The following is a 15,140-nucleotide window of genomic DNA, read 5'->3' on the forward strand; positions in this document are numbered from 1 at the left end:
AATCTGTTTATGTTCAAGGTCTTCCAGAAATCTCTGGTACTGTCGGTACTTTCTCTCCTTATTTTCCTTGTTACTCACTGTCTGATCCCCTTCCCTCTTATTTGTGGTTTCTTTAGGGCCTGGATCTCCACATGTCTCAACCTCCATCCACACTGGGTAATTCATAGTTCACCAGCTTTAATCTCTGCCCCAGCTGACTTTTCAGTGGTCTGAAGTGGCCCCAGCTGAGTACTGTGCTATTTCCCTCAGGCTTGGTGGAGTGCTGCACAGCCCCTCATGTGCAAGGCCCCCTGTCCTGGTGACCTGTTGCATTCTCTCTCTTCCTTAGTTCTCTGGCCTGGTATCACCAGTTCAGAGCCTACTTTCCCCCACACTGGCAGTTCAGAGTTTTACAGGGCTGGTGCTTCTGGCTTTTGCTCCTGAAAGGCTGTGGCCAAGCCAGCTGTTGAGGCTTGAGCAAACTTTCACAGCCTAGAGCTGGGGGCTCCAGAGTACTGAAAAAAAGGGAGGGGGACAGGATATAGGGGTGGCTTTTGATGGAAGCCTGTATTGAGTCCTTGGGTCTGCTAGTACAGCCTTGCTGCAGATAGCATGGGAGGTCAGGGAAGGGTACCAAGTGAGCTCAGGGTCAGTGTGCGTCATTTCCTGGGTTTGGGGTTTTTGTTTTTGTTTGTTTTTTTAAACCTTTTAGGTTCTTAGTATCCTAGACCATGGAAACAGCTGAAGTTAACTTTATCTTTGGCTTATAATTTATGTTTTGGAGAGGTTTGAGAGGTTGAGGGAATTGGAGAAAATGTCTAGTCTGCCTTCTTAATGATTATATGACCTGGAAGTCGGCTGCCCTTTTCGAGACCTTCCTCCACTATGCAATTCCTTCTTGACATCCTGTTCTTCAGCATCCCTTGTTTACACGTGTACTTCCTCTCCTCCCTTTCCATTGCCCTCTGTGTGATAATTAATCATCTTTAGTTCTTTAGAGGCAACGATGTTCTACATCCTACTACCTTATAACAACACCAATAAAATGTTAGCATTGAAAAGATCTATTCTTTTCTGATATCACTTTCCCTTTTAACCCTGCCTCCTCACTCCCTGACCTCTTTTTTCTTATTTAGTTTAATGTATTTGTACGGCAATATCTTCATGTGTTTGTGTGCAGTTCAGGTTAAGAGTGAAGACGCTTCCTCTCCCAGCTTCTGCCTACATGTTTATATACTCATAATATATTTTTGAGGCACCTTAATTATCAGAGAAGTCAGTTCCTTCCCCTTCTTCCTCATTTTTGCTTTAGAATGTTCCTTTTGTTTCTTGTCTTAAAGCAAAACAACAGAATAAAAGTATGTCCTGTTCTTGTGTTGATCTTAACTTCTCCCGGACCCTAGAAGACAGAGGTTTTCTGGATTCGCGCTGTCTTTGTCAGTTCCTGTCTTCTGGATGACGTTCATGGTGGTCCGCTTTGGGTGCTGGCTTGGGCTGTTCACGTTTCCTCCTCTTTGCACAGTTCTCTATTAGGACTTGGTGCTGTCCTTTGTTATGGCCCCAGTTGGATATTGGCAATTGCTGTTCTCTCTAGCTTCTTGTAAAGGTCTTCTGCCATGGGCACCCAGCCTTCTCCCTGCCTGCCGTTCACAGCTGGGCCACCTGTTGGTGACATATGGGGCAGCTTCTAGAACTTACTTGTTCTGACAAGGCAAGGGCTGGGATTTGGATTCAGGTCCCTATTACCAAATGCTTGTAATGGCTTTCAATCCCTTCGGGAACCTGCTTGTTCAGAGTGTTGGCTGACTTCAGACCTGTTTACCAGAGCTTTTCATTGGCATGATCTCTCTCTCAGTGCTGGAAGATTTCATGGCTTGTGCTGGCTTTCTTGGTCCAATCCCATTCCCAGAACTGTTTTGCCAGTGCTTTCTCTGACTGCCTTGGGCAATACCTCTTCTAGCTTCTGCAGGCTTCTCTTCATCCTTTTATTTTATTTTATTTATTTTATTTTATTTTTTCCATTCTGGGTTGGATGAAGGAATTTAATTTTCTTTCTGTTTGGTGTACTTTATCATTGCTTTTTGCAGATATTTGCTGGGGTGTCTATGGGAGAACTGGGCTGCTCTACAACCTTTCACCTCAGCATATTAAACCAAAAGTTGAATTTTACTGTTTAACAAAAAGAGCAAAAAGATTTTCTGCATGTATAATTTTCCTAACACTTAAACATTTCTTGCATTTCTGGTTAACCCTGGTCAATCCCATCTAAACACATTTCAAAATACATATTGTAACCTCTTTGCTAACATTTTATTTACCATTTTTGCAACAATATTTATTCATTTGCAACAGTTGTATTTAAGCCCTGGCTATGGTCAGCTTTATTAAATGTGCTGTGCAATGCTGAAAAATCAGTGTGCTCTTTAACATTCCCATTCACTAATCACCGTGAAAAGTTTCTAACCTCTTCAAATCCTTGATTTCATTCTCTTTTATCATTGTCAGATTAATCTACATCTGTAAGAAGTAATCATATTCTTAATATCTGTGTCGTGGATAGAGCAATGATCCTGAAGTTCGGAAAACTTAATTCCAGGTCCCAGCTCTGACACATATTGACTCTGTGATGCTGGGTAACTGAAGAGCCAGAAAACAAAGTTCTCACCCCCAATGTCTCTGGTACTATCAGATGGTTCAGCAGCTGTGGTTTTATCAATGGAGCTGTCAGGCACTGTATGAGTTAGGGAGGGAAGGAGTGTATTCTAGGCATGTGGGATGGTCTGATGCAGAGGTAGAGAAACAGCAGATGGATCATGCATGAGAAACTGACAGATAGCAGTCTGGCTAAGTTGTAGAATGAAGGAAGATAAGTAATGGCCATTGAGACTGGAAAGATCGATTGGGGCCAGGTTGTGTAGGGATTTAAAAGCTAAACAGACAATGGGAAGTCACTGGGCTTGGTTAGGTAAAAATGTGGTAAGATCTGCCATTAAGAAAAATGACTTTGTAAGTAAAGTGTAGGGTAGACTGGGAGGAAGATACTTGAGGCAGGGAGAACCGTTAAGAAGTTTCAGAATAGTGGAGGTGAGAGCCTTAACTATGGCAGTACTTGAGTAGAGAAAAAGAGTCAGACCTGAGAAGTGCTTTGGAGATAGAAACAGAAAGATTTTGTAGTTGACTCTATGGGGATTGAAATCGAGTGCTGAGTCCAGGATTATGCCTTGGTTATGAACTTTTGAGACAGGAATTATGGTAGCAGTAACTTTGATAGAAATAGGAAGTTTGGAATGGGGGGTGGGGTTTATAGGGAATGATAATAAATTAGGTTTTGACATGTGGAGTTTAAGATGTCTTTGGGAAATCCATTTTGAATGTTCAATAGTCAATTGGTGATGTGAGAGTGAAGCTCAAGGGATAAACTATGACTGTCTGTATTTTATACACACATACAGACATGTATATAAGTATACATATTTATATAGGCATATATTCAGGTATATAAATGTATATATCACATTAAAATTGTATCTTATTCTGGTCCCCCTGACAATCTTCTTCTAGTCAGTAAAGTCAGTTTCTAAGTAGCCACTATAAAGTGGCAATAGCAGAAAATGAGTTTGCACGTACAAACTTACCTAAAGATTAAAGGGGCATTCTATATAGATTGTATTATATATTAACCAAAAATCACATCCTGGTAATGTGTTCAGAATCAGCAGAAGCCATCTTGAGTTTTGCTGTCAGAGTCTTTTGGTCCTATGATGTAAATTTTAATCAAGTTGCACATCGCCAAATGGTGCTGATAATTTTGATATAAGCATATGTTTAAAGTTTTACTGACAACTTTGAAATGATTTGGATATGTTAATGAACTTACCTCAAGGTGGCACTATAGGAGTTAGTCTGTTCCCCACCAAAACCTTATAAAATGAAACCTCAAACTCCTGCACAAACCTCCCCACCCCCCTTCTTCCATCTCCTAAGGAGCTATACTGCCAAGTACTCCCAGCACCCATCCATGGTTACAGGAGTGATATTCTCTACCTCTGCCCCTCCCCATTCTCCTCCCTACCACTGCCTGACTTTATCCACCACTCCATCTCCTGTCCCCATGCCTCTACACCTCTTCAGCCTCTTGTCTTTGTATTTTTGTGCTGTTTGCCCCCATATCCTCTCTGCCTGTCAAAGTGTGATTGCTGCTGTTTCCTGGCAGGTCTCCAAAGAACTGAGCGTGCCTTCCTCTATTTCATAATTCCATAAATTGATTACCAATTCATATAGGTACATATGTATATTAGAGGTATGGTGTGTATGTATAGAGAGGTGTGTTTATATACAAAGTGAGAAAGGTAGGTGTAGGTCTATGTGTAGGTATGCCTGTGTATGTGTGTGTATATCTGTATATATGCACAAGAAAGAGGTGTGTATACATATATGTATGGGGGAGGTATGTGAGTACCCATTGCTCTTTCCTTTGCCCACCACCCTCTCTGATAGACTACAAGCTCCTTGAGGGCAGGGACTCTTTAGTTTTGTATTTGTATCCCCAGTGTCTAGCTCACAGCCTGGCACATTGATGATGACAACATATTTGTCAATCCCATTTAAGCAATCTAATCCAATCCAATAAACATTTATTAAGGGCCTGCTATGTACCAGGCACCATGCTAAGGGTTGGAGACACAATTGATAAAAAGAAAGTCTTTGCCCTCAAGGAACTTACAGCCTAAAGGGGGAGACAACACACAAAAGGAACAAGGAAAGGGTGGGCCAAGGCACTAAAGGGTACCTAGTAGGGGAGCATTTTGTGCGGGTCAGTTGAAACTAGGCAGAGCAGCAGATGCCAAATGGAGTGAGTCGAGTCCATTTTCTCTCTTCTCTAAAGGAAGGCTTTGGGAGGAGTTTGATATGCCACCCTCCAGCCCTTTAGTCAGAGGGGACAGAGAGCTGAAGGAAGTGATGTCAATCAAGGTTTGTGTTAGCAGTGTGAAGATGAGTTTAGAAGTGAATAGCTTTTCCTAGGAGGAGCATCTCGTTCCCTGGAATTGAAATCTGGTAGGGCAGCTGATGTAAAGTGGAAATTGAAGTAATGAATTTAGTATGGTGAAAAGGGCAAATGTAGTGGTTGAACAACCTTGTTCCCTAATCCACCCTGCCATCCATGCTACCTTATATGGTATTTCAGACTTTTTAAATAAAAATTAAAATGCTGAGATTCTGTTTCAAGTTTTGCAATAACAATTCTATGATTTTCTGGGGCATATGGTGTTTTCTTTTTTCTTTTTCTATGTAATTCAAGGCAGAAAAGAGAGAAAAAGTTTTCAGGTATTTATTAACTATTTAGTATAATATTTTATATAATTTTTGTGCTTTAGTTATTTCTGATTTTCTAGATGAGCAGTAAAAAAGGCTTTAATTATTTACCATTATTTAACTTATAATCTTGATTCAAAGCATTTTTTGTTTTAACTTTTTTCTTATTTAATTTAAAGGATTTCTACCTTTTAAAGATTTGTAATACAGCCTAATGCTGCTAAGTACTTGGTTGATCATCTAAATAAATTATTCAAAGTACCATATTAACATTTTATTGTTAGATAGATGTTGTTGTTTGTCCTTTGTTCTCAAGGAGGACCGTGACAGGAGGAGGTGATGTCATGACTTGCAAATGAATTGGATTTAAGTGAGGCAGGGCTGTGCAAACTCATCAGCCTCACTCTTGTCCTCCAGAGCCATCTGGGTCCAGTGGCAAAATATAGACCAGGAGACTGGAGATGGCCCTGGAGGCAGTGGGAGACTGGCCTTTTTAAACTAAGGTCTTTCCTGGTTCTGTTTGTCTGAGGCGATGCCCATTCAGTGAATAAGGCTAGATAAGAAATGAGGCAAAGAAAGATCTCTTTTAGCTAGTCAAAAACAAACAAACAAAAGAAAAAACTATCTTGGAGGGAAAGGTTTCTGGCCAAAACAGAAACAATTTCTATTTGCACTCTCCCCAACCAATGACCAAATGAGGCTTGGGCTGGGACCTATTGTTGGCCAGTTGATGAGAACTTGAGTGATTGGGTTCAGGGCATGGTCCTTAAAAAAGAAATCTAGCCTGTCAACCCCAAGATATCTTGCTAGGTGTCAGTAATCAAAATTCCTTTGTATTCCTCTGTTCCCTGTATGAACAGAGGGAGAGAAGGGAATGAGGGAGAGGAGGTAAGAAAGGAAGGAGGGAGGGAGGGAGGAAAGTGTGTTGCCCTACTGGAATGGCCCAGTTGGGTCCCCAACAACTGCCGCTCATGGATTGTTGTTTGTCCTTCGCTCTTGAAGAGGATTGTGACATTGGGAAGGTGATGTCATGACTTGCAAGTGAGTTGCATTTAAATGAGGCAGGGCTGTGCAAAGTCTTTCTCCTCCTGAGCCATCTGGGTCCAGTGGCAAGATATAGATAAGGTGGTTGGATATAGCCCTTGTTAGATAGATAGATAAGTAGTTAAACTCCTTCACTACATCTTAGCCACTGAGATGGTCACATTCCTGATCTTGCCAGCTTTTTTGTTTTCAAATCCTGAAATTCCTTTATGCATCATCTTTTATTATTTTCTCTTCCTTTGCTTTATGACTATTCACCCTGTTCTTTGTCTTCACCCTGAAGTTCATTCCTTCCATCCCTCTGTTCTCTCAGGACCTCTTCTCTTTCCCTTCTTGATCCTTTGGTGAACCTACTCATCTGGACAATGTCCTCTACTCTCCAGTTCCTTGCCACCTTGACCTATTACCAAACACATGTTAAACCCCACCCCTGGATTACTTTTACTGTCTGCCTCCTCTCCCATTCACTTGGTACTGAATGGAGCTGGAGGAAATGACAAAATCATGCTCATTGAGTCCACTGCAGATTTATGTTATCTAATCTCAACTGGGCCCTTACCCTGCTGCTGGGCAGACATTCCTTTCCTTCTTAATCAGTTTGTTATCCTACTCTGCTCAGTGATTCTTCTAGACCTTCTTATCTCCCCTCAAGTCTCTCATAGTATCCTACCCCACCTTCTCAGCCAAGTATCATGAATATTTGATTTCCCATATTTCACCCAAAAAGTTGAGACTATTGACTGAGGACTCCCTTGTCTTTCTTCTTCTTCCTCATATCAAATCATTCAGACCACTTTCCTTACTGTCTCATTTTTCGTTCTGGACAAAGCTGATAATTCTACATGTACTCTTGATTTTATCCCTTCTTAATCTCTCCAGCAGATTTCCCCTACTGCCATCCCTCCTTTCTCTTCTGTTCAGTCTCCTCTTAGCCAAACAGCTCCTTCTTTGTGCCTACAAACAGGCTCATGTCTTCCCTACCTTAAAAAAAAAAAACCAACAAACTCTCACTTCAATGGTGATCCCTTTTAGCTTTCACCATCATCTCTTTTCTATTTCAGTGGCTATAGTTCTTGAGAAAACTGTGCATTTGGTGGCCCCCTTTCCTCTCCCCCTCACTTTCATCAGACCCTCTGCATTCTGGCTTCTGACTTCATCATTTAATTAAAACTGTTCCCTCCAAATTATCAGTGATTTACTACTTGTCAAGTCTATTGCCCTTTTCTTGGTCCTCGATATCCACAGTGTTTGGCCGCACTGTTGATCACCCTCTTCTCTGGTTTTGGTGCAGTGTTGTTCTCATCCTGTCTACCTAAGCTCTCCTTCTCACTGTCATTTGATGGTTCTCTGTCCGCATCATGCCTGCTGGCCTTGGATTTCCCAGATCTCTGCACTGGGCCCTCTCTTTTTCTCCTCACACTTGTGCTGTTGTGCTTGGCGATCTCATTAGCTCCCATGGATTCAGTTATCAGCAGATGATTTCCAACTGTATATACAAATGAATAAATAAAGCATTTATTAATCACTTACTTTGTGCAAAACACTGAGATAAAAGCTAGGGAAGTGAATAGAAAAGTAAGACAGTTTCAGTTCTCTCTGAGCTCTCACTCTAATAAGGGAGAATGTTTTAGTTGCACATCAGACGGAAGTGTGCCTTTGTCCTTTGGTGGCACAGCTAAGCAGATGTAGGTGCCTCATCTTTAATGTCATTACTACTGAGAAAAACTTTAGTTTCTGATGTTGGGCTATTTGATATTGCCTAGGCCTTTGGTGGCAAGAATTTCATTTTCTGGGTCATTGTAGCCGTGGCTGTAGCACCTGCAGGAATGGTGGCCAGGCTGCATCTTGGGGGTGGGTCCTCAGGATGATGGCCGAGGGCACTGGGCTGGAAGCATTACTGTTCCCAAGGCTCTTGGGTTCAGGCTCCTGAGCTATCTCCATCACAGTCTCAAGGGAGATGATGGTCAAGATTGGGGTGGTAGTGACTCAGATGGAGTGGCACACGCTGCCTCCTGTCTCCTGCAAGAGACCTTGCTACTTCTACCAGGCTATCTCACCCTACCCTGTGGATGGCAGTTGGTGGTGATGGCTGCTCCTTCTCCGCCAGAGAGAGCAAAAACAGGCAAGAGGATATTGGTGGAGTTTGGCTGTGATAGGCTTGAGGGGATGGAAGGCAAAGACTGTGTAAGGATGCGAGTCAGACCTAGGCATGGCTGTAGGAGCAAAGGGGCCATTCTGAAGGGTGAGCCTTGGGAAAGAGAAAGGCTGTCTCTTCATCAGAGACTGGAGCAAAGGAGAAGACAGTGGGAGGTGCCAGTAAAAGTTTTGAATTATAAAATAGGAGAGAAGAAATGATGTATCATAGTTTGCCCCTCTATTTTCTTGATAAAATAGGAGACAAGGAAGACCCTCTGTTGAAAGGAAATGGGAAGGGGGTAGTGTAGGAAGCTTGAGGAGAAAAGAAAAGAGTGTTCCTGTGGTGTAAGGGTCATGGACCATATATTTGGAGCAGGAAGGACCTTGTAGGTCACCTAATCTAATCCTCTCATTTTATTGATAAGGCCTTGAAAGGTTAACAGACTCATTGCCCTTGACTCATCTGAGGTGCAGTAGAGAGTCTGAGAGTTCTCCAAGGGAGAACCAGGAGCCAGAGGAGGAACCTGAGAAGAGAATGACCAGCAGGGAAGGGGAGTCTGGGGCCCCCCTTTGTTATAGTCTTCACTCACAAGAGGCTTGGCTGGCCGCTTCTCAGGTATATTGTAGTGGAGATTTCTCTTGGAATCTGTCCCAACTCTGTGATTCTGAAAAAATGCTTCCTAATGGGATATTACTATTTGAACATGCCTTTTAAAAGTAAACTAAGTTCTAAGGCAAGTTCTTATTAATAGACTCAATTGTAAGCTTTCTTGATTTGAATAAATGTCAGGATTTTTTCCTTCTAGACATTTATTCTTAGAAATTGAAAGATATGCTAGCAGTAAAAAATGTTATCCACAGGTTTATGCTTCACATAGGTTTTTAATTAACATGATATCTGTAAACCATTTAGCGATCTTTTTTAAAAAATTGTTCTTATTAATTTGTATCTGGACTCATTTTTGACATAGTCAATAGAGACTTAGTAGTAGTTTTGAGTAGCATAGTTTTCCTAGAGGTTTAGTTTATAATCTGTCATAATATTGATTTTGTGCAATTTTTCTTATAAGTAGCTTTTGCTTTTTCTGTTTTGTTTGCTGATGGAAAAGAAACTTGAACTCTTAGAATGTTAATCAATTCTTCATAAAAACTTGTTGATTGAGCTAGTTTAAAGGTCATTTGAACTATAAAAAACAGCAGTCATCAACTATACTTAGATGGAACAAATTGTGTAAAATTAGCAGAAAATCTTTTTTTTTTTTTACGTTTTGACTATGGCTGTGGTATATTGCAGCTAATTTGTTTTTTGAGGGGTTTTGTTTCAAATTAATTTTATTTGACTTGTCCTTTCAGGATTCTGGTGATTCTTATAAACTGGCCAAGATGAATATGGTGAAGAGGATTATGGGCCGGCCTCGCCAGGAAGAGTGCAGCCCACAGGACAATGCTTTAGGACTGATGCACCTTCGGCGCCTCTTTACTGAACTCTGCCATCCTCCTCGGCATATGACTCAGAAAGAACAAGAAGAAAAACTTTATATGATGTTACCTGTGTTTAATAGGGTAAGTATAAAACACTGAAAGCCAAGAAAGCTAAGAGACAGAGTGGAGAGGGGCACAGCATTCCAGGCATTTGGGGCAGCCGGTGCCGAGGCATGGCAGCTGGGGGAGGAGGGTGCCATAGTGCATAGAGCACTGCACCTGGAGTCAGAAAGATTCATTTTCCTGAGTTCAAATGTGGCCTCAGACACTTACTAGCTGTGTGATCCTGGGCAAGTCTCTTAACCCTATTTGCCTTAGTTTCCTCATCTGTAAAATGAGCTGGAGAAAGAAATGGCAAACCACTCCACTGTCCTTGCAAACAAAACCCCAAAAGGGATCATGAAGAATCAGACAAGACTGGAAAACGATTAAACAAAAATTTGCTGAGGCATAGAAATGGGAGGAAATGTTGGGTTGGAGGAACTGCAGTTAGATAACTCCATGTAGTTAGAATATAGAATGTGTGGATGAGAATGCGTAGTAGGAAGACTGGAAATACGGGAAGGGACCTGGTTGAGAGGCACTTTAAATGGCAAACAGAGAACATTGTATTTGAGTCTGGAGCAAATAGGAAGGAAGTGCAGCTCACCGAGCAGAGCAGTGACGTGCCCAGACCTACACCTTGGCAGCAGAGTGGTGAATAGATTGGAATTGGGAGAGACTTGAGGCAGGAAGACCAGTTGGAATTCTATTGCAGTGGGCCAGGTAAGAGGTGATGAGGGCTTGGACTACACTGGTGGCTGTGGGAGCAGAGAGAATTAGTTGTATACAAGAGATGTGGTAGAGGTAGAAGGACTTTGCAACGGATTGGATATGTGGGGAGAATGAGAGGGGGGAATCAAGTATGATACCTTGGAACCTGGGTCCTGGGGGGATGTTGGTACCCTCTGTAGTAACAGGGAATTTCAGAAGGGAAGAGGATTTGGGGTGAAAAACAAGATCTGTTTTGGACATACTGAATTTAAGAAGGCTACAGGACATCCAGTTACAAGTGCTCCACTAATATGTTTAAGAACTCTGAATTCGCTTTGTTCTGTCATAATCTTTTAAAAATAATTTTTCTTGTTACATTACCTAAAATTTTTCATTATATTCTTTCCCCTCCCAGAGAGCCATTCCTTATAACAAGGAGGAAGGAAAAAGAAATTGGCAAAAATAGTCTGAAAAAACTTGAGAGTATATGCAGTATTCCACACCTCTGGACCTTCTTCCTTCATCCTCCCTCTTCCTCTGACCCAAAGGAGTGGGACAACGTGTCTTCTTTTTCTATATAGGGAACTTTCTTCTTAACAATGTCCTTCTTGAGGTATAAGCCTAATAATGGAACCTCTGGGTCAAAGGCTATGACAATTTTAGTCACTTTATTTGTATAATTAACAAATTGTTTTCTAAAATGGTCTTACCAATTCACAGCTCCACCAAGGATGCATTAGTATGCTTGACTTCCTACAACGCTTCCAACATTGATTATTCCTACCTTTTGTTTTTACAGATTTGCTGAATGTGAGGTCAAACCTCAGGGTTGTTTTGATTTGCATTTATCTTATTTTTTTATTTAGATTTTATTTTTCCCCAGTTACATACAAAAACAATTTTTAATTAATTAATTTAGTTTTAATTTTCAGCAATCACTTCCATAAGCTTTTTTTTTAAGAGGATGAACAATGTATTCTTCTCAATCAGGCAACTTGGAAATAATATAAATAAATGCTGTCTGCATATGTAGAAAAATAAAAGTAATTTGTTTGTGTACCCAAATGAATAATTTATCCAATGCACTCCAGTATTTGTAAAGAACCTGCCCTGTTCTTTTTTAAAAATTAATTTATTTTTAGTTTTCAACAATCACTTCTGTAAGTTTTTGAGTTTTAAATCTCCTCCTCCCCCAAGATGGTGTGCAATCTGAGATAGGATCTACACACACATTCCTATTAGATATGTTTTCACATTAGTCATGTTGTAAAGAAGAATTAGAACCAATAGGAGGAACCACAAGAAAGAAGAAATGAAACAAGAAAAAAAAAGAGCAAATAGTATGCTTCAATCTGTATTCAAATTCCATAGTTCTTTCTCTGGATGTGGATAGCATTTTCCATCATGGGAAATCATTGGGTCTTAGATCCTTGCATTTCTGAGAAGAGCTAAGTCTATCAAAGTTAGTCATTGCACAGTGTGGCTGTTACTTTATACAATGTTCTCCTGTTTCTGCTCACTTCACTCAGCATCAGTCCATACATATCTTTCCAGATTTTTCTGAATTCCACTTCCTCATCATTTCTTACAGCAGGATAGTATACCATTACATTATATACCACAACTTGTTCAGCCATTCCCCAGTTGATGGGTATCCCCTCAATTTCCAATTCTTTGCCACCACAAAAAGAGCTGCTACGAGTATTTTTGTATACATGGGTCCTTTTCCCATTTTTATGATCTCTTTGGGATACAGCCCTAGAAGTGGTATTGCTGGGTCAAAAGGTATGCACATTTTTATTGCCCTTTGGGCATAGTTCCAAATTGCTCTCCAAAGTATAAACACTTTTTAACATTCGTTTTTAAAATCTTGAGTTCCAAATTCTCACCTTCTTCCTTCCCAACCCCCCCTCATTGAGAAAGCAAGCAATTTGATATAGGTTATACAAGTGTAGTCATGCAAAACACTTCCATAATAGTCATGTTGTGAAAGAAAGCATAGACAAAAAAAACCTCAAGAATCTTTAATCTGTTCACACTCCACCAGTTCTTCCTCTGGGGATGGATAGTATTTTTCATTACACGTCCTTAAGAATTGTCTTGGATTGTTGTATTGCTGGACAATGTTGCTGCTACTTTGTACACAGTACATTTTGCTTTGCATCAGCCCATGCGAGTCTTTCCAGGTTTTTCTGAGAGCATCTGACTCATCATGTCTTATAGCACAGTAGTATTCCATCACAATCATGTACCACAACTTGTTCAGTCATTCCCCAATTGATGGGTGTCTCCTTGACTCCTAATCCTTTACTCCCAGAAGAAAGTTGCTACAAATATTTTTGCGCATGTGGGTCCTTTTGCTTTTTGCTTTTTATCTCTTTTGGGATATTGACCTAGGATGTGTTTCTCTTAGGATGGTATGGACTGTTCTTTCTCATAACTGTTAAAAATTTGCCTTTCTTCTTTTGAGAGCTGTTTGGGAAATGATTTTTGGTTTTACATATTACCTGTTAATTGTTTATATGTCTTGGGTACTAAATTTTTATCTGAGAAATTTGATAACACATTTTTTTTCCACTTTACCTCTTCCCTGCTTAATCCTAAATGCATAATTTTGTTCATGCAGAAGCTTTTTAGTTTCAGGTAGTCAAAGTTGTCTGTTTTACCTTTTGTATTTGCTTCTAACCCTTGTTTGGTTAAGAATACAATCTCCCACACATAGCTGTGAAAAATATATGACCTGGGGCAGCTAGGTGGTGCAGAGGATAGAGCTCTGGCCTTGAAGTCAGGAGGACCTGAGTTCAAAACTGGTCTCAGACACACAACACTTACTAGCTGTGTGACCCTGGGCAAGTCACTTAACCCTGACTGCCCAGCAAAAAGGAGAAAAAAGAAAAGAAAAATATATGACCTGCTTCTCTTCTGGAAGAGAGAAGTTCCTGGAAGCTTCTTCAGCCCTTCTGCTTCTTTCTCTTCCTGGTGAGTTCTTCTAAGAACCTCCATTTGAGGAAGGGCCCAGGCTAGATAGCCTTTATTGCTGTCTTGGCTCTGCTTCTGACTCTCTTGGCTTTGCTACCATGTCTGATCAGCTGAAGTTCTGTTGACTCTTAGGGCATTCGTACCCTGGAACATCTTTCTATCCCTGTAGTACTTCTTTCATTTTTGAGCCTCACGCAACCATCCTTCATTCCTCTTCCAGCTCTACTTATGACTCTGCTCCCTTTTATGTGGTATCTTCCCCCATTTCAGTGTAAATTCCTTGAGGGCAAGGAATATCTTCCTTTTTGCTTATATTTATATCTCCAGCATTTAGCATGGTGGCTAGCACATAATAAATACATAAAAAAGACATCAATAAAAACTTAATTTAAAAAATGAAATAAAGAACAACTTAAATAGCTAAAAGAATATTTAGTTGTTCATGGCTGGGCCATGCCAATATGATAAAAATGATACTGCGATCAAAGTAAATTCACTAGTTTAATGCTATATTAAACTATAAAAGGGCTACTTTTATAATAATAACAAATTTTATTTGGAGGAACAGAAGAGCTAGACTATCAGGAGAAATGAAAAAAGGAAGGAAGGAAGGAAGAAGGACAGCACTTTCAGACCTCAAACTATATTACAAAGCAGCAAAACCATTTTGTATTGACTTTAAAATAGAAAAGTAGATCAGTGGAACAGACTAAACAAGGGAGACTCAGAAATAATGAAACTCAATAACCCAGTGTTTGATAAAATTGAAAACATAAATAACTTAGTAAAGAACTGTTGGGGAGCAATTATTTATCGAAGGAACTCCCTAACTGCATTGGTAAGTTGATGGCAACTCCCTTTCAGCTTTGGGGATTTCCCAAATTGTGCTCTGGTGCACACTTGTACGTTGCTGGTTTTTACTTTTTGTGTGTCTCCATGACTTTCCCTGGCACTGACTTTGTCCTTGTCTTCTGAGTGGTCTCCTTGCCATCGGATTTTTCCCATGTCTCTCTTCACTCCACAGGGATGGCAGGTGATGTTCCTGAAGCATAGGTCTCATCAGGTCACCCAGCCCCCATCCCATCTCTGTTCCATAAACCCCAGTAGTTCCCTGGTACCTCTAAGATCAAATATAAATCTTGCTTTTAAGCATTTAAAACTCTTCACAACCTGGGCCTTTCTTATTTTTCCACTCTTCTTAGATATTACTCCCTCCCATGAACTCTACTATCTAGTCCTGCTGTCTACTCCTTCATTTAATTTCATTTTTAGACTATAGTTTAGTCCTTATTGCCCACCAGCTCTCTGCTTGGTTTCAGCTCCATCACTGGAAATCTTATCAACAGCTCTATATCCTCAGTTGTCTCTCCCTTCTGATTGGAAGGCTAGGAGGTGGAAAAAAAAGTTCTCCTAAAGCCTCCCTTTATAGAGGGCTCAGAATTTCCAGTCAACTT

The 15,140-nt window shown here is 40.6% G+C and overlaps 1 protein-coding gene across 1 annotated transcript in view; it reads left to right on the plus strand.

Moving 5' to 3' along the window:
• The window catches only part of WDFY3 (WD repeat and FYVE domain containing 3), a 330,461-nt gene that overhangs the window by 55,147 nt on the left and 260,174 nt on the right, over positions 1-15,140 (plus strand). Inside the window, 1 exon segment of the mRNA XM_078148340.1 lies at positions 9,826-10,035. Coding sequence (XP_078004466.1) covers positions 9,856-10,035 — 180 coding nt within the window. The 5' untranslated portion in view covers positions 9,826-9,855.

The sequence above is a fragment of the Phascolarctos cinereus genome, unplaced genomic scaffold, assembly GCF_003287225.1.
Source record: "Phascolarctos cinereus isolate Bilbo 61053 unplaced genomic scaffold, phaCin_HiC Scaffold_9;HRSCAF=440, whole genome shotgun sequence".
In the NCBI taxonomy this organism is placed as follows: domain Eukaryota; kingdom Metazoa; phylum Chordata; class Mammalia; order Diprotodontia; family Phascolarctidae; genus Phascolarctos; species Phascolarctos cinereus.